Source organism: Sminthopsis crassicaudata, chromosome 3 (genome assembly GCF_048593235.1).
Source record: "Sminthopsis crassicaudata isolate SCR6 chromosome 3, ASM4859323v1, whole genome shotgun sequence".
Taxonomy (NCBI): Eukaryota; Metazoa; Chordata; class Mammalia; order Dasyuromorphia; family Dasyuridae; genus Sminthopsis; species Sminthopsis crassicaudata.
The window spans coordinates 53,831,435-53,854,132 of NC_133619.1; the positions used below are offsets into that span (position 1 = coordinate 53,831,435).

The 22,698-nt window shown below is 33.3% G+C and overlaps 1 protein-coding gene across 5 annotated transcripts in view; it reads right to left on the bottom strand.

The window, feature by feature from the left end:
- Nucleotides 1-205: 205 nt before the first annotated feature.
- Nucleotides 206-22,698, bottom strand: part of AGFG1 (ArfGAP with FG repeats 1) — a 92,439-nt gene continuing 69,946 nt past the window's right edge. For 2 of the 5 annotated variants that reach the window (XM_074298500.1, XM_074298503.1), the window contains 8 exons: nucleotides 22,122-22,193; nucleotides 18,304-18,513; nucleotides 15,809-15,989; nucleotides 12,484-12,563; nucleotides 12,116-12,208; nucleotides 5,988-6,146; nucleotides 4,750-4,841; nucleotides 206-4,443 (listed from right to left, as the gene is read on the bottom strand). In XM_074298500.1, the coding sequence (XP_074154601.1) occupies nucleotides 4,384-4,443; nucleotides 4,750-4,841; nucleotides 5,988-6,146; nucleotides 12,116-12,208; nucleotides 12,484-12,563; nucleotides 15,809-15,989; nucleotides 18,304-18,513; nucleotides 22,122-22,193 (947 nt within the window). In that variant the 3' untranslated portion in view covers nucleotides 206-4,383. The remainder of the gene's footprint in view (nucleotides 4,444-4,749; nucleotides 4,842-5,987; nucleotides 6,147-12,115; nucleotides 12,209-12,483; nucleotides 12,564-15,808; nucleotides 15,990-18,303; nucleotides 18,514-22,121; nucleotides 22,194-22,698) is intronic. The other 3 variants (XM_074298502.1, XM_074298501.1, XM_074298504.1) reach the window with 2 other exon arrangements.

The following is a 22,698-nucleotide window of genomic DNA, read 5'->3' on the forward strand; positions in this document are numbered from 1 at the left end:
CGAATTCTGTAAAACCAGCTATTCCCACTACCAAAAGGAGTGAAGTCATAAATTTCAAAAATATGAAGTCCTCAGATAAAGCAAAAACTCTCAGGTGGATGGGGGGAGTAGAAACTCTGTCAAATTATAATTAAGATAACTGATCATAACAGTATGAAAATAAAAAAGGCAGAGGCAAGCCACTCTACCATATTATGCAGAGACATTATTAATAAATTAATTTATTTGAAATTGTTTCCCATTTACATTAGATGACACATAACTTAAAACAGCAGTGTCTTGTTAGAGGAAAACATTGCAAAATAGTTAACTGACAATACACTCTTAGCAAAATTCAACAAATTTACAAATCCATTCTTTTAAAAAGTAAACCTTGAAGTTGAATCTGAAACCGCACAACAGAACAGGGAAAATGAGGAAAACTTTTTGCTAATAACTGGTTTGTGGTGTGAGTGCATATACACACATTTCTAGAGTCCTATACTTCTCAGAATTTAGCATGTTTTGGAGATCATAAGTCAAAAGGGAATTGGCAGAAAACTACAACTAACTTAGTAAATGGTTTTTTGGCACAAAGTGTCCTAGAATCACTTCATATCCATTGACACATACCCTTCCCACTCTCCTCTCCTCTCTTCCATGTCTTATATTCAGTTTAAAAGTATGTTTTAGAAGTATGTGCTTCACAAAGGACACAGATCAGTGGCTAATGTGCCGTAATTTGAATCAGGGCTTGCCCAGGATAGGCAACAGGTTTAAAAGTCTTTTTACTTTCCAAAAGCAAAAAATGTAGCTCTTTAGATACCATTAGTCCTGAACTAATGTGCTTGAAATTGCATGGCTTTAAAAATGATGAACATGTAGGATCAAAAAGACAACCAACAACATGAGTAACATAATATGTCATGGAAAAATACATATCACAACAATCTTTTTTCCATATAGTAAACACACCTTTAATTCTATTCGCCAGGTTTTTCAACAACTGAGTGTTATCAATATTTCCTTTCCCTTTCAATAAATGTATATAACCCTAAAATGTTTCTCTCACCTATCAAAATTAGTGCTAAGAAATTATACATGAACAACATAAGTTTTAACAAATCATTTGATTCCATTTTTGGAATGAATTTCAAATGTCTCCAGAGAAATCCTTCCTCAAAGCTTTAGGGGTAACAATGTTTACTCCAGGTTCAGCTGAGCTCATGTTCTGGCAAATCCAGCAGAGTTAAAAGGCTTCAACTAAGAACTCAATGAGAAACTGTACCTGTAATCCAGGTTCACCACTGCAGAGAGTCTAATTGTTACTAACCCTTTCTGTTATAAGTTTTTTTAACAATGGCAAATCATAAAGTCATGGACTAAGGCAATAAAAATAACATTAACACATCGAAAAAGGGAATGACCTACAATGATGAAAGAATAGAACCTTGAAATAGAAGCAATTACTAGATAACAACAAATTACTTCCAACTAAGATATTAAGATATTGCAATTCAAATACACAAACAACTGCTAAAACAGAAAGAAAAAAATGGTCTCTTATTTTTTACTGAAGGCAGAACCAAAAACTTTTGCATTGGTACAATAGAGGTTTACGCTGATATAGGAAAGAATCCTATAGGAATGTGGCTGAGGAAAGAAATAGAGTTTTGACTCAAGTTAGTTTCCATTTCTTTTAAAACTTTACTTTCTCCAAATACCGTTCATGAACCTGAGCTTTTTCACTACAAGCTGTTTATTGACTTCTCATAGAAATTAATGTAACTTTGGATAATGGTAAAATATAATTTTATATAAGAACAAAGCTTCCAAAATAGCTCTTCATTAAAAAAATAACCATTAATCTAAAATTTGAGGCTAATATTTCAAAATAGTCCACAAGAGTCTGCATTAAAAAAAAAAAAAAAAAATTGATGAGTAAAAATTTTAGTCTTTAAAATCTTTAGTAACAGTTTTGGTTCTTCAGGATATAAGGTTATTTGAAACACAACATACAAACTTTTGAAACCAAAGATATTTGCTAGGACCTTTTTCCTAAATGGGAAAGGAGATTAAGTAGTTCTTTCAACATGTAGAATCATCTGATATATAAACTGATATAGATGGACCAGATGTATCACACAGTAGTATGCTCAATATTGTGAAAAGGAATACATTCTTTAAAGGGAAAGTTAGGAAATGTCCCTGCGTACAAGCCAGCTTGCATAGTAAAACAGTCATGATAAACCAGACATCAATCAAGGTAGGCAGATACTGGTTCAACACATATATTTTAAAATCCTATAAGAAGCTATATTTATGTAGTATCTTTAGGGAAGAACTTGTTTTACCTAAGTAATTTTTCTAGGCAATTTATTTACCCATTTTAAATGATAAATTTAAATTTTAAAAATATTTTAGGAGAAATAATTTTAAAATGTATTATCTTGCCCTGATGTTCAACACTTTACTAAATATAATTTAATTCTCTGAAAACACAGAGCCATCCTTATCAACAATGGCAGTGATATTTCTGAGGAGAAGGGCTGGGCAAAAGAGGGTCTGGAATGCCATGCTTTCTAAGTTCTTGAGTATGATTTTTGGGCTTTTTTCCTCAAACCTCACCATGAAAAATCACTCTAACTGCTGTCAATGTGACTATGCAAATAGTAACCCTTTACCTATACCAAAGATTCCTAACATAGAGGCTATGATCCTGGATGTTTTATTTTAATCTTTCAATTTAATTGGTTTCTTTTATATTCCTATATATTTTATATTACATATTTTAAAATGTTATTCTAAGGAGGACTTAAGCTTTTTCAGACTGGCAAAGGGATTTATGATACAAAAAAAAAAAAAGTTAAGAAACCCTGCTCTTTCTATACTCAGCTTTGCAACTTCTAATCTATTGTGTACTAGAAAGTAAGAGAAGCACATATAATTGCTACATATAAAATAAGGGAGTAAATGTACTTTCTGTTGACCTGAGTTCTCCTCCTATGAGTTAAGTGCATGAAATTTAGCACATGGACATTATGATAACAATAGTGGTGCTAAGAGGTATAATTGTTTATTCCAAAGTTCTCAGTTAATGTTAATGACAACTGAAATGTTATAAGTGACTTCCAGATGAGTGAGGCATTACTATATATTACCTAATAAGTATTCATTTGAATGTTAATATTAAGTACTCAATAAACATTATCATCACTGGATTTCCTTTAACAAGGTATTCTGCATACTGGTCAGCTGTTGAACATTCTGTTTTTCTTGCTCCAGATACTGAACATAAAAAATTTTCCTTCTGACAATACTTATCTAATTTGCTTAAATGAAAGTGTAATTATTTCAAACAGATGATGTATATTTCAAATACATTCAAAGAAAATTCTTAAAAAAGAAAAATATTCAAATAGGCCCTATTCTTCCTTCTTATGTTTCATGATTAAATACTAATAAGGCTTGGATAACTACATATACATGCAATTTTAAAAACAAATTGCTAACATATAATCAAGAAACCAGAATTAAGGTGATTTTGACCAGCTGCATATAAATGCTTTACCACTGACATTCCTCAATATAACTGTTGTAATAGTTTTGTTTTTTAAATAAATTTTCTACATGGCTTTCCCATAATCGGTATAAATTTTTATCATAAAGGTTAGCCACGAGAAATCTTTTGAAAACTTAATTCAAGATGTTCCCATTTATCTATTCATATTTAAGGCCACTTTGGTAAAGGCATTGCAGCAAGAACACAGAAACAATAGCATATTTTCTAATATTTATTTTTTTCACCTGCAAACTGTAGCAAAACATGATCAGCTTTATTATGCAGACAGGTATCCCTCTACATTTTAAAGAACTTAGGCATGTATAAATAGAAGAGCTCTTTAGGAAAGGAAAAAAAACCTGAAGAATGAACAAAACCTTCCAATCTTGACTTCAAAACTTCCAGTAGCAATGGATAAAATGATTTAGTTCATTCATTCCAAGAGATATGACAGCACCTTAAAGTGGCTGATCTATTTCTCCAGTAACATTTCTCACATAACAATGTGTTAAAGTTACAAATACTGATATGCACAAATAGCTAATTTCTAAGAAAAAAATATGTACAGTACTGCAGCATAATGAACGTGGTATCTGCAATAACTTATTAGCCAATTTTACTATACATGATACCGCTACCTTTTCTGCCAATTCACATATTAAAAGATGTTGCCAGAGCCCTCTGTTTTGCACATTTTACCTGGTGTTTAATACACAATGCAGGTTTTTAAAAGACTTCTCTTGTGTTTAAAGCTACATCAGTGAAACGAGACAACAGTGCAAGAGGCGGAGAGATGTTAGGTGACCACAATAAAAGTCCGTTCCAGTAAAGTGTCTCTAAGGCTATAAGAAAGGGTTGGTTGATGAACTTCCTGTAGGAAACTGTCCTGTTGGTGCACCAGCCTAAAAATGAACAGAAGGTAAAAATCAACATAAATAAAATATTATATATTAAAGTGCTACAATGACAGCTTCAGTAGAATAGGAGAGGAAGCCCTTTTTCTCTAAAGTGTACCCTGTGCTGTTTCAGAAAAGAATGGAGCAAGATGACTTCAGTATGAGCAGCTTGGTCATGGCTGTAAGTTCTGTTTGCTGGCTTACCAACTGAAAATTATAATCCTTCAGAAACATGCAACTGAAGTTAAATCCATAAATAATAATTTGTTCAATTATGTAAAACTACAAAGTTAAGCAGTTAAATTCACTTACCATAAAAGGATTACTAGACACTCCAGCAGCTGCCACTTGACCAAAAGGGGTCACCACTGGTTTGCTTTGTCCAAATGCTGCAAAGCCTGCACCTTGTTAAACACAGACCCATCAAATTATAATCCATACATATATGAAAAGATGCCTCTATGCTTAGGTAATCTCTTAATCAACTACCTAGAAATTCCAATGTTAGCAGTAGAAAGTTCCATAGGAATGTTAACGATTACTGTGAACTAAACCCTGAGATTCTCCTTCAAATTTCAGGTGTAAAACTTCCTCTCGTGTCTTAAAAATAACTCTCAAACTCATCTCCCCACCTTATCTCAACCACTAAAATTCCTTTGATAATTCTCCTTCAGAAAATTGAAAAAAAGAACATGCATTAGCCATCAGGCAGCAGGGATCCAAGCACAAAAGTAGACATTCTCTGCCCTCTAGGAATTTACACTATACCAATTTACTTCAATTGTCAGAGAAAAATTCTAATTTATTATGCTGTTATGTTTTCTATGCAAGCATAATAATATTAGATAATTAAATTTTAATTTACAGGTGATCACACATAGATGGTACTCTAGTTTTTAACTACAGTGGTTTCATACTATGATCCAGCCAAACCAGATTTCTCTCTGCCCTTCACACTCCCTGTATCACCTGTCCCCTGGTCTCTGTGGCGACTGTCCCCCAGGTTTGGAGTACACTCCCACCACACTTGTGCTTCATAGATTCCCTCCATTCTTTCACGAGCAGTTCAAGCACCACTTCTACATGATGTCCTTTCTAATTACTAGTTCTCTTCCCTGCCTATTACCTTAACAAATGGAAAAATATTTGTAAGCATTAGTACAGTGCCTGGTTCATAGGGCGTGCCACAATCTCTTCCCTTTTTTTTTATTATGTATCTCTACTGCACATACGTACATAGATGAATATATATGCATGTACATATATATATGCGAATATATATGTATATATGTAGTGTGTGTGTGTGTTTTTTCGTAAGAGGATGAAAGTTATTTGAATTTATTGCTTTGCATCCCAAACTTCTAGCAAATTGCCTACCACATGGCAAATACTCTTCATAAAGAAACTACCCAGTAAAGAAAAGTATCCATAAAATGAAATCACAAATTGTTTTAAGTATAAAATCTCTCAATCTCTCCCTCTTCCTCTCCATCTCTTATTTTCTCTTTCAAAGTGATTAAAGATATCTAGCTACCCAAGTGTCATCTTACCATTGGGTTGCTGAGAGAAAGCTGTTTGTGGAGGAAAAGCTGCTTGGGCTGGGAAAGCAGGTTGCTGAAAACTGCCACTAAAGCTAGTCGGAAGACTGTAGGAGGCAGGCGTTCCAAATCCTGTAGGCATACTCATGGACGCTGTCCCAAATGTTGCCGCTTGCAGAGGGAAAATAACTGCCATTAGACATCCAAAGAAATACTATGCTGGAAAAAAGAGGTTTCTCACTCCTTCTACCAATAGTCAACCATCTCAGCAAAAATGCACTTAACCAGAAATGTATTGACATGGGACTTAAATAAAACATACAGTATTTTTTTTTTTCAATGAATTTGGAAAATTGTGTTTTGAACAGTTCTTAACAATCTACATCCTTTCATTCCCAAAACAAATTTTCCTGGATAAAATTAACAGAACAATCACTAGAAGTAACTTTAACAAAAGAACATTCTTAAAACTTAATATATGTATACATTTATTTTCTGACAAATAAGTTCATAAAGCTCAAGCCAAAACACATCTCAAAACAACATGCAATTCATGTTTAATAGTGTGAAGAAAAACATCATGTTGCTAAGCTAATGAATGAAGTAACAGGAAAAATAATTTATATGCTTTATTGTTGTTGAACAATCCAGGGAGAACCTTCTCATTCCATGTGTACTGGAAAAAAATATCTGAATTAGAAAAACTAGTGACAACACTTGAAATTCAGAAAAACAATATTCACTCAATGAATTCTACTGAAACTATATTAATAAAAAGCCAGTTTCTTTTTACTTAGACTCTTTATCAACTGGACCATTCAATTTAAAGCATGGTAATGATAACAATATACAATATACGCTGTATTTCTCAGAGCACCTGAAAGCATCTGGTAGATTTTGCCAAAATCAAGATTTTACATAATTTGCCCTAATTTATTTTAGAATGTAACATTTTTCCCCATCACATCTCTTTACAAATTATTAAAAAGGGGGGGGAATAGGATGAAATCATTTTAGAAGCATCTGAATTTAAAAGGAAAATGGAATAAAAAGGGCTTTCTAACAAACAATTCATTGACATAACTCTGACAAATACTTCTTGAGAAAGCACTGCAAATAAAAAGTCAAGACATAGACAAATGAAATTCACTAGGATAATAGAGTGCAATGGTTTGCTACATCCAAAAGGTGTCACTCAAGCTACTAGAACAGAAACTTCAAGGAAGACATTAAAGAAGTTATAGATACAAACTAATGTGACCATGGAAGTAAGCAATAATGTTCCAAATGATGCTTTTTTTAAAAAAAATCACATTTTATTATTATAAGTCATAATTTGAACCTATGCTAAACATCCATGCCCACTCCATTTAAAACATGGAAGAAACCTACTCAAATTTCCACATGCAGAGAACTAGAAACCAGCAAGAAGCTTTAACAAGCAAGGAAACACTGAGCCACATGTAGCTTATGTCATCAGTGGGGGCCACCTACCAAAATGAGCATGAGGAAAGACGTGAGAGTGCACTGTTCCTGACAAGCCTTAGGGAGAGCCATAAAGAGACCAGACAGTGTCAAAAATTTTAAATTTATGTATGGATAGTCATTTATCAAATCACATTACTTCTATTTTATAAAAGGGCTAAATTGTGAATAGATGCCTTTTTAAAAGGTGAAAACACTTCATTGCTACAAAGGAAAAAAAAGGCTTTCTGCTAACCTGATAGTAAATATAAGCAGGATAGGAAAAAAAAAAAAAAAATCCAGAAAACCAGTGTTATTTTTCAGTTATAAACCCAAACTGCAGAAAATAATTAGTAGTTTCAATAAGTAGTTCATTAGATGTGATAAATACCATTCTTTAAAAAAAAAAAAAAAAAAAAAAAAAAAAAAAAAAAAAGCTACTTGTTAGAGCCTAATGTTTACACAGGAAAATTTATTAATTTATTCCTATCACTGAAATTATGTATCCTGAGGAGTTGGAGGGAAGGGAGAAAGAGAATGTTATATTATATAGGATAAATAAATCACACGCAAAAATGTCTGTCACATTCCTAAAACACTCCACCCAAAACTCTGACTGCTAAAAAAAAAAAAATTACATTCTTTATACAAGTAATGCAGTTAAAATTTTACCTTAACTTAGTACATTAACTTGAAATGATTACATGAACTATGAACTGAAAAAAATTGTCCAAGCAGGGAAAAAAGTTAAGAATATGGATTCCATGAAGACACAGAAGTAAAATAATCTACAGGCCAAGTATTAATCTGAATTTATAATTTCATAATCATATGTACTATCACCTCTTTTAGAAAATACTTTATAGGGAGGTTGCTAGGTTACACAGTGGATAGAGCACCAGCCCTGAAGTCAGGAGGACCTGAGTTCAAATCTGTTCTTGGACACTTAACTACCTAGTTGTGCAAGGTCACTTAAACCCGCCCTCCCCCCCCAAAAAAAAATACTCTACAGGAGTAAAGACTACTACTATGTGAATATCTAAAATTATTACTTTAACCATGAGGATTTCAACTTTATTTTAAAGTAGGCAGCAAAATCTGTAAAATATTTTATAACTTGACCTTTCTTTTCCTTCATCTCCAATAGTCAAATCTTTCTTTCCAAATAATTTTTTCATTCATGAGTATTGGTATATATGCATCTGTACTGTATAGTTACATTTAAATTAAAAAACCTAATTTTCTCCTCTGCCCAACTTTTGGATTTTTCCACTATATCCCTAACCTGACACCTTCTCCTCTCTCCTCCCTTCGTCTTTGATTTAATTTTTTTTTCCAGTAGACTATAAACTTAAGCCTTGATCCACCTTTCTCCTTTTGTTTTGTATACACAGCTTAGAACGGCACATAGCAAGCACTTAAATGTTTATTGACAATATATGTCTATATATCATATATTATTATTATTATTGACAAACATATACCACTATCTTAAAATGTTAAATGTCACTAAATTAATTGAAAATAAAAGATGAACCTTAATTAAGAAATATAACTCTACATGTTGATATGAAAAATAAGGATACAGTTGAAAAGATAATGTAATGAAATGGTAACTTTCAGAGGATCAGATTTATGCTGCAGACCTGATACTTAATGAGATACTATTAAATTGGTATTAATAATGACCAGCTGGTCAGACTATAACTGAAGTAAATATTTTATATGAGTAAAATAACAAAACTACCCACCAAAGAAATTTTAAAGAAAAAAAAAGTCAAAACTTCAGCTTATGTTGATATTAACCACTCAACATTCCTACTAAATTAAATCTTGTCAAACACAAAGATTTGCTAGTAAAGTGGGGGTTAATCAAGTGACAATATTTTAAATCTATTAAAATTTAACATTAGGATTTTGTTTGGTTGACATTTCAGTGTTAGGATTACTAAGTGAGAACTGAGGTTGTCTGGACAGTGACAGAGATCTTGCATGTCCACTCACATAGTGGACTCCCAGGTCCCATTTTTGATGGAAATTCAAAGGCAGATAGCCTTCTAACCATGTTAGCCAGTAGTCCTTTATTTCAGGAAGCACAAGAATCTCATTCTAAATATCATCAGGCTGCTCGAACTTTACGTTTACAATTTGGAATCACAAGAGAGGAAGCTAGGAGCATAGTAAAAAGCTGTACAGCTTGTCTTCCTTTCCACGCTCCTACACTCCCTCCAGGGAAGAATCCTCGTGGTTTGAGACCCAATGAAATCTGGCAAATGGATGTGACCCATTATAAATCTTTTGGTCGTCTATCTTTTATCCATGTAGTGGTAGACACCTTTTCAGGATTCACATTTGCAATGCCAGCAGCAAAAGAGACAGCCCGAGTGGTCACTGAATTCCTTATACAAGCTTTTGCAATTATGGGTGTGCCACAAGCAATAAAAACAGACAATGGACCTGCATATACGTCCAAACATTTTACACACTTTTGTGCACAGTATAAGATTTTACATACCACGGGCATACCCTTTAATCCTCAAGGGCAGGCAATAGTAGAGAGAAGAAACAGAGATATTAAGACACTCCTCCAAAAACAAAAGAAAGGGGGAGCCACAGGTAGCCCTAGGGAACTTCTAAATTTAGTTCTCTATACCATTAATTTTCTAATTTTTGACAAAGATGCGCTGGCTCCAGCAGACAGGTTTTATAACCCACCAGAAGGGCAGTGTCCAGTGAGAGCATCTCCACTGTCCTTAGATAATCGCCAGGTGATGTGGAGAGATCCAGAAAGTGGTGAATGGAAGGGACCAGATAGGTTAACTGCCTGGGGGAGAGGGTTTGCTTGTATTTCTTCAGCAGGAGAAGGAATCAGATGGGTGCCAACGAGTCATATTCGCCTTGTCCACCAGAGAGAGACAGAAAAAGAGAAAGACCTCAAAATAAAGGAGAAGATCTAAGAAACATCTTACACCGAAAGAGCATGGATAATAAAAAGACTGTTAAAGAACTTTAAAATCAGCAGGAATCATTGGACTTCCTCACACAAGATGAGACTAATGGACAATGGACTTATGGACATTTATAAATTTTCAATTTATGATTATTTGATTATGTTATATACTTCTAGCATGTGTTATGTTACTATGTTACTATATGCTTATGTAATTTATGTAATTATCTGTAATACTTCCCATATTGATGGATTTATGTTTCAAGGTCATTTATGTAATTATCTGTAATACTTCCCATATTGATGGATTTATGTTTCAAGGTCATGACTGTCCTATGTTCTAAATCAAAAGAAAAGGGGAGATGTTAGGATTACTAAGTGAGAACTGAGGTTGTCTGGACAGTGACAAGGTGAGAATTCAGGTTTTCTCGACAATTACAAGGTGAGAACTCAGGTTGACTTGATAGAGGGGGCAAGCTCATTGGCTGGGGTGGTTCTTCCCAGAAGCCCTTGCATTATCCCACGCCCATTCTCTGGGAGGATAAAAAGAGACAGCAGTGGGCGCAGAGAGCAGATCGGCCTGGAGAAGGATAAGAGCTGGAGGAGATTCAGAGCCAGGATTCAAGAAGAAAGACTCTCTGAATTGCATCAGGCCTGACGGGGCTCTCTGCAGGAAGGGAAGTCACTTCTAAGGACAAGAGTTAACAGCAACTGCCTGGAGACAACGGTTCGTTACAGGAAGAAGAATCTGTCGGAGAGATTTGAGTAGACACAGCAGATCTCTTCCCAGAGAGCGATCCAGCAGCTTCTGGAGACGACAGCTCACTACATTTCAGCATTAGCAATAAGAATTTAATGACATATTTACCTGCCATCTGGGGTGGGGGAAAGGAGGGGAATAATTGGAACAAAAGGTTTTGCAATTGTCAATGCTGAAAAATTACCCATGCATCATGGATATATCTTGTAAATAAAAAGCTATTAAAAAAAAATTTAATGACAAAGAAACATAAAAACAAAAGACAGAAGAGACAGCAAACACTCTTCATCCCACATGACCTGTGCAGGAAGCCTAGAGATGCTGCAATGGTGAACACATAAGATGACACAAATGAGAAAGTATCATATGTAGTACAAACCAAAAGAGTCAAGAGGGAAAAAGAGTGGGAGTGGTTTTTGTTTTTTAAGACAAAAAGTGCATCACATGTTAACATTTTTCAGTTAAGCATTCTCAAATTAACATATCTTAAAAGTGGTCTGAATTATGCATTATCATGAATTATTAACATTATCATGTTAAATGATTTCCTGATAAAATCCATAATAGTTTAAACATATTTCAAAGGGTAATTTGGAAGACACATCAATTTTTGCTCCATTAGTTTTCCATTAAGAGCAAATTTCCTTGGTACTTCTTTTTAAAAGCACCTCTTGGGTAGCTAGCACCTGTGGAGAAAGAGGTGGTACAGTGGGTAGAGCACTGAGTCCAAAGTGAGGAAGACCTGAATTAAAAACTCAACTCAAACACTTTATAACCTGAACAAGTCACTTAACACGTCTGTCTCTGCTTCCTCATCCGTAAAATGGGGATAAAAATAACAACTATCTTCTACCTAGAAATAATATTCCTAAGTGCTTTGCAAACCTTACAATGATATATAAATACAAGCTACTAACATCTCCCCAAAAAGCATCAACAAATACACCAGGTTAGCATTTCTCTTACCTGTTGCTCCTCTGGTATTGGTTTGGAAAGGGTTTGTGGATGATGCCACAGAAGGACCAGGAGCAGCAACAAATGGATTTGTAGAAGGTGTAGCTAAAAAGAAAAATATGAAATCCAAAAAAATAATCATTCCTTTTCCATTAAAGTATTTCATATACTTACTATATAATCTACAGTTTTGTTCAAAGAAAACTATATTTTGGCTTATTAAATGTTTTGGCTTATTAAATGTTAAACATGTTTATGTTTGATTACATACAAGAGTCTCTAAGAAACATTTTTAAATACATTCTTCTACACATTTATTTGTGCAGTGTGTCAGAAATGGGAAAATGTATAAAAAACATAAAACTAATATTTTATGTTACCTCCAAATGGAGCAGGCACACTTGAAGAAGGAGGCTGTGTCTGTGTAGCAGCACCCACTGGTACTGTTCCAAAAACATTGCTGAAAAAAATATTTAAAAAGTCAAAATTTCAGTTTTTAAAAAAAAACCAGTTTCAAAAATATGTAAGATTTTAATTATGAAGGATGATAGTCAAGGAAGCCAACTCTATTATACTTAACAGCTTATGTTAACAGAAGAAATGAACCTATAAATAATCCTAGAACTTAAGTCACTGATATGACCTCTCCTCCCTATCTTAGCCTTTTATTTAAAACTCAAGAGAATCCAAGTAAATTGATTTTACTTCCACTTCTTTCTCAATGCAAGAAATGAGAATTTAAAAAAGAAAGAAAGAAAGAAAGAAAGAAAGAAAGAAAGAAAGAAAGAAAGAAAGAAAGAAAGAAAGAAAGAAAGAAAGAAAGAAAGAAAGAAAGAAAGAAAGAAAGAAAGAAAGAAAGAAAGAAAGAAAGAAAGAAAGAAAGAAAGAAAGAAAGAAAGAAAGAAAGAAAGAAAGAAAGAAAGAAAGAAGACAACTTGGGGTAATAAGAAAAAAAAAAAAAAAAAAAAACACCTCCTCCTCCCCTCCATAATGGCTTGCTTACAGAAAAACCCTCAAATTGTAATCTATTCCTCAGATTATTACTGGTAACTCCCTTAAGTTACCTTGTATTTACTTATCTGTGTCCCATGAATTCTCTAAGGATATTTTCATTTTTTCTTGCATTCCAGTATTTAGCAGTGCCATGTACATACTAGATACATGGTGTTGGACAAAGTGAAAGGGAAAATTGTCATTTTGGTGCTGCTTCAATTCTCTCATCAATGAAATGAGTAAATTGGATGGGATGCTCCTTATCTTTCAAAATTATAAGATTTTTATTGCTAAAATATCAGAATTTGAGCTAGATATAACTTACTAGCTACTATTAGGACAATATTAGTAATTATCAATGATTAAGCTGATACACAAGTCCTTGAAGCCAAATCCTCTTCCTCCCTCTACCATACTGGATACCTCCCAGACTGAGAATTGGGAAATTCATTCTTCAACCACTTCAAGTCTTTATACCTTTCTTACTCTAGATTAAGTGTGAGGTTAAATGAGAGAGTAGGAAAGGTACAAATATCTTCAATTCCATGGCTCATTGTTATTCTCCCAGTTATTGTCCTCTATTTTTTTTTTGCCTTTTTATATATAAGTCGTCTCACTTGTATGAACTACCACTTAATTGATTCACTAATAAATACTTTTCCTTTTTCCACTAATAAATACTTAAAAATCTTTTGCTCCTTCTGACTGACCTCTGCCCCTTCTAGTGCTCAAATCCCCATTGAGTCAATATATGGCTTCTTTCCTACTTTAGGGATGTTAAACATTGGTTGGATAAAGTCTCAGAAGTTGAGCCAATTTCAAACACTACAAATTCATGATATATTAAGTTCACTGCGCCTTTACTATTGTCTGATAAGTGTTAATTTTACCCTTATTAATGCTTTACTTTGTTCCCAACAATGACTACATTGAACTTTTCCCTCCTCCTTTTAAGTTTCATATCCTACACACTTTTATCAAATAATGCAGGCCAACAAAGACTAATTTCAAGGAACTCAATAAGGACAAATTATTTATATTTTATGTGTGGAAATGTAAACCATATGACATAATGACAGTTTAAAGACTGTCATTAATTACTGGGTAGCCCAAAAGAAAGATTGGATTCTGAGTATGATGTGATCCTAAGAAGAAAAAGCATATCAGAAAACGTAAAAACATAAATCATGCTATACAAATAAGGTGGGAGAGTAAGAACTGTCACAGAGGAATTAGATAAGAAAGGAGGTTGATAGTTCTGAAATCCTACTCATATCAGGGATGGGTTAAATAGGTAATAATACACACATATATGCCTAGAAGGGTATAGCATCTTCAAAAATCTATGAAGAGGAGCAGCTAGGTGGCGCAGTGGATAGAGCACCAGCCCTGAATTCAGGAGGACCGGAGTTCAAATCTGGTCTCAGACACTTAACACTTCCTAGCTGTGTGACCCTGGGGAAGTCACTTAACCCCAGCCTCAGGGGGGGGGAAAAAAAAAAAGGGAAGTAAATAGGCTAAGGCAGGATAAAGAACAGCATGTAGGTTAATGAGAATGGGATAAAGTATATAGATTAATGGGAATGGGAGTGGGAGCAGAGGGGGTTTTAAGTAATAACAAGTCAAGCTAGCAGGTAGAAGTAAAGTAGAAGAGTCAGCAGAGTTAGGAAACAAGAAATACACAAACACAATAATAATAAGCAAGAGCAGAATTTTTTTTTTAAAGTAGATGTAGTAATCACTTATCTCAGACAAATTAATAGTTTTAAAAGATTTAATCAAAAGAGAAATCTATAACAGCCATATTAATAGTTTTGTGTGTGTGTGGAGAGGGAGAGGCAGAGAGAGAGAGAGAATCTGTGCTTAACTTTAGCCTGCTTAAAGATAGTTACAGGAAAAAAGGAGAAAAGCACAGCACAGAACAAAGAAAAACCTATGAGGAAAGCAAATTAAAAAATAAAAAAAATACTTTCTTGAAATGGAAATTTAGGGCTACTAATTTTCAGATACTTTCATGTTCTTCTGTGGCTTTTTCTTCTGTCTTTTTTTTTCCTATTTGGTATTCAAGTTTTAAACAGATAAAAACATTAGAAAGATATAAAGAGGCCAAAAAGCTCACTTCCTCCATTCCGCAAACCTCAGCAGGAGCAGCAGCATTCTCTCTTTCTACTCACTCCAACCAATATTATCCATTTATCTTGCCTCCTCTCCAGCATGTTACTTCATCACTCATCTCCTTTCTCCTGTATCTTAAATTTCTTACTAGTCATTAGCTCCTTTCAATCAGGTAATACATTTTTTCAGCTCTCTCCAAAATATCCTTACCTTTGATTCTTTATTCCTAATATTTTTTGAAAAAGTTGGCCATACCTGAAAGCTTCCAATTCTTCGCTGTCCACACATACCCTTCTCTCTCTCAACATCTTGCATATGGATTTCTGACAGCAAGACTCCTCATTCAAATTGTTCTCTTAAAAAACTACTAAAAAATGAATGTCATTGCTGAATCTAAAAGTCTACTTTCAGCCTGATAACCCCTCAATCTCTCTAACCACCCTGGGCCTAGTTCCCTACCCTTTCCCCAGCTCTGCCATGTTCCTCTTCTGTCCCTGTGCTCCCTTGCTTGGCAAACTTATTTGCCCTCACAGTTTCAATGAGGCAAAAGATTCTAATGTACAGAGTTAAAATGTAACTTTGAAACAGAAAAAGTACCTGCTAACATTACTGGTAGAAGTATATGCATTGCTAGAGGTTGCTGTTGAGCTGAAAACACTGTCTAATTCTGCTAGAGCTGCGTACTTGTCTGACGATATACTTGACTGACTTGGTGTTGAAACAGCAGCACCTGTTGGAGCTTTAACTACTGTGCCGAAGCCACTTCCTTGGTCACCACCTAAAATTTTAAAAATTTCTTTTAAAAATATTGATTAAAAAATTAGTTGCAATTATTATATCAAGAAACTTTCTTCATGCACCAATAAATAGTATTTAAAAACTATTTTTGTATATAGATTTTGAAGAAAAAAAATTATTGAATGATTAAAATATTGGGAATCAGTTAAACATAATTGCTACAGAAAAGTGAAACTATTATTAAACAGTATGACTTTGATAAAGCAGGCATGGTAGGTCAGTATACACATCAGCTTGGAAAATTTGGAACTATGCAACTACAACTAAGAAATGTAAAAGCAATTCTATAAATAGCATGTCATCGACAAATTTATATATTAACTTCAGAAATTCTCTTCCAAGGCTGATTCTTGTAAGAAACCATACGATTTGTGTCTTTATTCCCATGTGTATGTACATAAACACATACACACAAACACACACACACACACACGTACACATACATATATATGTATATACTATATGCATACCTATGGTATACATACACAAAAACACCTCACTGGGTGGGTGAATTCCTAAAACATTAAGTATAAAGCAAAGTTTTGTTATTATGTATTTTGTTATTGAGTTCCATTTTGTACTGGAAAAAGAAGTGCATTTGGAACTAGAAGCTTTGTCCAACTCTGTCATTTAGTACCTATAATCACTTAATGGTCTTTAGATTTCGTTTTCTTCAACTGTGAAATGAAGGGAATATTGGAATAGATGCTCCATTTCATCTCCTATGATGCTTGAGATATATTCCCATTAGAAAATTTCTGCCCATGAGACTAAGTGAAGTTGAGTAATAATAAAGAATTCTTTTAAAATCATTTAAAACAACAAAAATAAAAATAAAAAAAAAATAAAATAAAATAAAAACATTATGAATGTTAAGGTTTGATCAGCTCACTAAATGCAATTATCACATCAGAAACTGCTTTCTTCTTGAGATGACATCTGTAAAAGAAACAAGACTACAGGTTTTGTTTAAATCTTTGGAAACAAAGCAGGTTGGAGGCATTTTTGGTCAGAATTTCATGGAATAGCTTAATCCCCGACGGCATTGTCTTTTAAAGTCCTAGGTTTATAAGCAAATAGCTTATAATTAACTTTTTCTTCAGCCAAGAGATTTTGACTAAGGTTAATAACATTTAAGGAAGGCTTAATTGTTGATGTCTGTTTCTAAAGGTCTGACCAAAGGGCTCTCAAGTAGTTACACAGTAGTTGTTGCTTTCTTCAGGATCAATATTAAATAAGGATAACTTTGCAAATTACTTGAAGAGAATATATTTCCAGTACATGTAGAAATGACTGTATAAGATTTTTAAATAGCTTCCAGAATATCATCTGAGCAAAGAATAGGTACTATAAAATGTCATCTCTTCATAATTCTATATTTAATTCTAAGTTTTCCTTTAAATTAAGATTTTTAAAACTATATAATGGATATTTTAGCCAAATTTCAGTTTTCATAATATAAAATATTATGCTACAAATGTTTTTTTAAATGTGCTAAAAAAAAATAAAATAAAAAAAAAACCTTAAGATTAGAAAGTTTAAAATTGCTTTACTAGTTAATGCTAATAAATCATAGACAAGTTTAGATAACGAATTAGACAGATTTAGAGACATAATTAAAATATTCTTCAGACTAATGTATTGGTGGCAAAATCTGTCTCAGAATATCATCTCTTGAGTTTTTGAAAAGTAAAAACTAGATGCTAATGTCTTCCATCAATTATGCCACTGCCATCTACTACATTTTATGATCAAATCTACTTTCTGACATGGGAATTTGGAAGCATGATTTATTTACACTTTAGTACAAGAGACTCTGTACAGCTTGTACTTTAATGACATTCATTTGATTGCTTCAATTCTATTCATGGTTACTATAGTGCCTCTGACAAAGCCATAAAAACAATTAAAAGAACATCATCATGAACACTGTTTGGCTAAAAACTCAAGCCTTGGGCTTCCCCAATTATGACTCTCGGGGTATTTGTGTGTCCCCTCCCCCATTTAGTTAAATGTGTGTAAAGATAACATCTTACACAATGTATTTGTGAAAAATGACTAATGGTACTAAATGAATTGTGTTTAATTCCCATAGAAGTCTCAATTAAGTATTAAAATTTAAAATGTCTTCCTTCTTGTTTGAAATGAGATAGCTTTTCAAAATTATCTCAATATTCTTAGCAAGGTAAACTTTGCTTTTTCAAAACCAAGAAAGGTATTATTCTCAAATTTAATAAATGTATTTGCATTTACAACACACATGAACTTGGGGAAATTTTCTTTAGCCTTAGTACCTTGCCCAGTACTGAAGATATTGTCTAAATTAGCAAGTGCCGCATATTTGTCAGTTGTCTGAAGATTAGCTTTTTTCGTTACAGCTTTACTGATGGCTGTTGAAGTTTGATGACTCTGGGAAGAATTGAAGGCTCCAAAATCAGCACTGGAGGATTTAGGGAAGTTATCAAAATGGGCAAAATTAGCATTTACTGATCCCACACTTCCACCTGTAATGAAATAAAAATACTTATATTTTATATAGTCTAACCTCAATTGTCTTAGATATGACAATACAATTGCTTTATTTTAATGTAAACCTACATCCTTAAAATTAAGTTTCCTAAGTCAAAATGATTTTCAGCCTTAACATGACTTTTAAATTTTATTTTTCAGGGTGTTTGTAAAATGAAAGGTACATACTTCTATTCTAGCTTTTCATTTTCTAATTACCGAAATTTATGTGTTACCTAAACAGTTATGTTCTTCATGAAAGATCTTTCTATATATTAATTGTACTAAACACATTATTTTTTAGTTGTCAAACAAAATATTTGGAAGAGAGATAAAATATGCTATTTAAAAGTTTTCTGTGAACTTCATGGAGGCACGGCTCAAACAAATACTCTATTAAACAAAAAATGAAAAATTATTTGGTTTAGTAGTTCAGAGTCTCTAGATTTCTACTACTGTTGAATTTCATGTAATTATTCTAATGTATACAACACACTCAGAAAAAAAATATGCTTACAAGGGAGAGCTCCTTCTATATATATTTATATATATATATATATACACACATACTTTATATGTATGTATTTGTATGTAATTTGTATATGACTATCATTTATGCATATATATAGCACACACAAGTGTGTATATTCATATATGTACATACATACATTATAGATGTGCAGATGCAGGCACACAAGCACACACATGTGAACAAACACACACATGGCAGCATGTCACAATGCAAAGAAAGCTGGCCTCAATAAATTAAAGTTCTACCTCTAAAACATACTAGTTGTGGACCTTAGATAAATCAGGCAGGGGTCCAAGAAATCAAAACTATTTTCAAAATAATGTCAAGACACTTTCATTTCTAATATGAAAACATCATAAACATTTGCCCAATGTCATTATGGCCACATAAATGCTCTGAGCAATCCTCAATAATTTTTAATATTATAAAGGGATCCTGAAACCAAAAAGTTTGAGAACACCTGCCCTTGACAATGATATCGCTTCCCATTAAAAATAATAATTTTATACATATCTCACATATGCACCGAGAAGAATTTTCATATAGATCCATAGAAATTCAAAGCAAACCCTTAATAAAGGTCTAATTTGCTGGACACTGGACTATCAAAAGTTTGGGCATTTGACAGTACACGTCTAAGTCTTATATACTCCATTCATCCTTAGATTGCAAATCATTCTGACACACAGTTTAGTTGATTCAGGAGCAATATCCAGTCAATCAGCTTTTTTAAAAACAAGAAAGCAAAATATTTGGGTTACCAAGCCAATGCTTCCAAAAGGGGAAGAAAGCATTTTTCTTTCAGGAAAAATTTATTAAAACATAATCAACAAATTAGAAATTCTGAAACAAATAAATGACAGTTGTGTCTTGATGATGTTTTGGGGACATTTAAAAAATACTATTTGCTGTAGTTATTTTTCTTTCTGAAAAAGAAGATAGAATCTATGAGAAGATTATATGAGAATTAGTCACAGCATACAGGGAGGCGAGTAGGGCAAGCAGCTACATCAGAAATAGAAAATTCTCTGTTTTATAAGGCCAGTGAATGGACCAACGAATCCCAGAAAAAGGAATTTAGTGGGAACTTTAGAAATTTAAATTGATGTCTATCAATTTAGATGAAGCAGTCTGCAAGGTGGAGAACAGCAAAGCTATGACAAAACGCAACATGGGAGTCTTAGAAACACGGAGGCCATGTGGTTCTAGAACTATATGATCTTTAGAGGGAGTCCAAATACCAGTCAACAACAATAGAGTTGGAGTAGTTAACTTTGCCCAAAAAGGAGCAGAAGCAATCACCATGTGCTTAATAAATTATGCTTCAATGAGCCAACCAAAGCAGAAATTCCAGAATCCAATGGAAAGAAAAGGGAGGAGGGAAAGGAAAAGAAGAAAATGGGAAAGGGATGGTGAAAAGCACTAATAGAAAGATGAGAAGGAAAGAGGAGTAAAGGAAGAGACAAAGTTAAAAAAAGAATGGGAAGAGAGAAAAAGAAAAGGAAAGAATAGAGGAAGGAAAAAAAAAAGAGTGGGAAGGAAAGGGGGAAAAAAACAGGAAAAATAAAGAAGACAGAGGAGCAAAGAAAAATTATTGGTCTCTTTCCAAAACCATGGAGATTTCTAATAAAAGCAGCAATGACAAAGGTAATAACATTAAAACTCAAGGAAGACAAATCGTAAAAGGAAAGTTCAGGAAAGGTCTCTTCTTATCTAGGTAGCCTAAAGTATATACAGAAAGCATATACAGGTTTAAGGCCAGACAATCTAAAATGAATAAAATCCACAAGGGGAAAATGGGAAGAAGCAGGAATCATTGGAGGGAGAAGGAGAAGAGAAAATCCAGTAGGAAGGAATTGGAGGAGGAAAGAAGCTAAAGATGCCTGTAGAAACAATGGGGTTCCCATAACCATACATACGGAGATAACAAGCCAACTTTAGATGGAGACATTTAAAGACAGAAAACTAGATAAACCTGGGACAACTGCCTTCAAGAACAATATCTGGAATAAAGGAAATCATAAGAGAGAAAGCAAAATAAGAGTAAGACCTGGTTTCTTGCCTCTTGGCCCACAGAATCAAGACATAACTTGGTAACCTTTGCCTTTTAAATTATTTTAGTCAGTCTTTTGTTTTTTTTTTCCTGAGGCAAATAGATAGAAAACTGGACTGAAGGTTTCATGTGCCAACACTCACGTTAATGGCTGTACAACCACTGAAAATGTCAATCTCCAGACAATTCTCTTAAGCTACAGGAAGGTATTTATTTGCTTTAGTAGGACATTCTGCTTCAGAGCTCCTTATACCAATGCAATCACGGATCTTATTCCTATGTTTCTCTAGAGTGTTTAGTATAAAAAAATTTTAAATCCCCTAAGATAAAAGTTCTATATTACTTTCAGGCTGCTAGAGAAAAAGAGGTCCAAGGAAAGTTCTCTCTTCTAGAAAAGCTGGAGCAGAAAAGATGGCAGGACATTATAATGAAATTGCAGCAAGAGCATGCTTAGACAAGAAATTAAAGGGGACACCAGTTGAAATAAGAAGGCACCTATTAAGTCTTCATTCAGTCCTTAAATTATAAGACATGATGTCTAGCTCCTTCTAGCTATAACATTTTTAGGTCTTAGACAATCCAATCTCTGGTACCTACTCTTTTATAAGGCACTTGCCTCAATTTCCTCATCTATAAGATCAGCAGGGGTTGGACTTGGCCTTTGATTAATTTCTCAGCTCTAAATCCATAACCCCAAATAAAGTTACTTCCTGAATATGTTTCCTCCAGCAATGAAATAATGAAGATAATGTTTATGCTATATAACTATTTATCTCAAAGGGCTGGTTTATAAAATGCTACACTACTCCTGCAAAAATATTTTTTATTTGGTTCTCAAAAAACATCTTATTTTTTCCCCAACTGAATTTAGCAATATAAGAATAATCTGAATAAAATTTAGAATGTGAAATTTTTAAAAGATGAATTGAGTAATGAATTGAAAAGTAAAAATAAATGAAATACTAAAGAAATATAGCACAAAACACAAGCTAGACTTCCTACATGATGTTAGGACTTACTGTGGAAAGCCTGGAGAGGAAAAGCTGAAGTAAATTCCCCATAACTGCAGCTGGATGAAAGCATTCTAAATGCTGGATGGCCAGAAATAATTTGGAGTAAATTTATAAAGGAAGGGAAGGAGAATGGAAAAAATAAAATTAAAAGAAAATGCTTTAACATAATGCACAAAGTTGAAAGGAAAGCAACAAGCCAAAGATTTAGGCAAATAGCAATTGTTAAATAAATTTTTAAAAATAAGAATTTGAGAAATGAATTAAGACTTTAAACACCATAGTTCCTACACACAAAGTCCTTTACAAACTAAGAAGTCAATGAAAATCTTTTGTTTTCTAAGATTTTTGGGTTGAATAATTAAATTTTTCATGATGTCAAAAAGAAATTATCTAATTTTCCTTACAGAGACATGAGATTAACCAAATCAATAAACAATAAAACAAAATTCAAAAAAACCTTTTACATGAAAGATTTAGTAGGTCAGAATAAAGTTTTCATAGCCTTAATGTGTAGGAAAGAAAAGGAGGAGACAATGTTATGGATTATGATTTATAAAAGCCCAGAAAAAAAAGAAAAAACTAT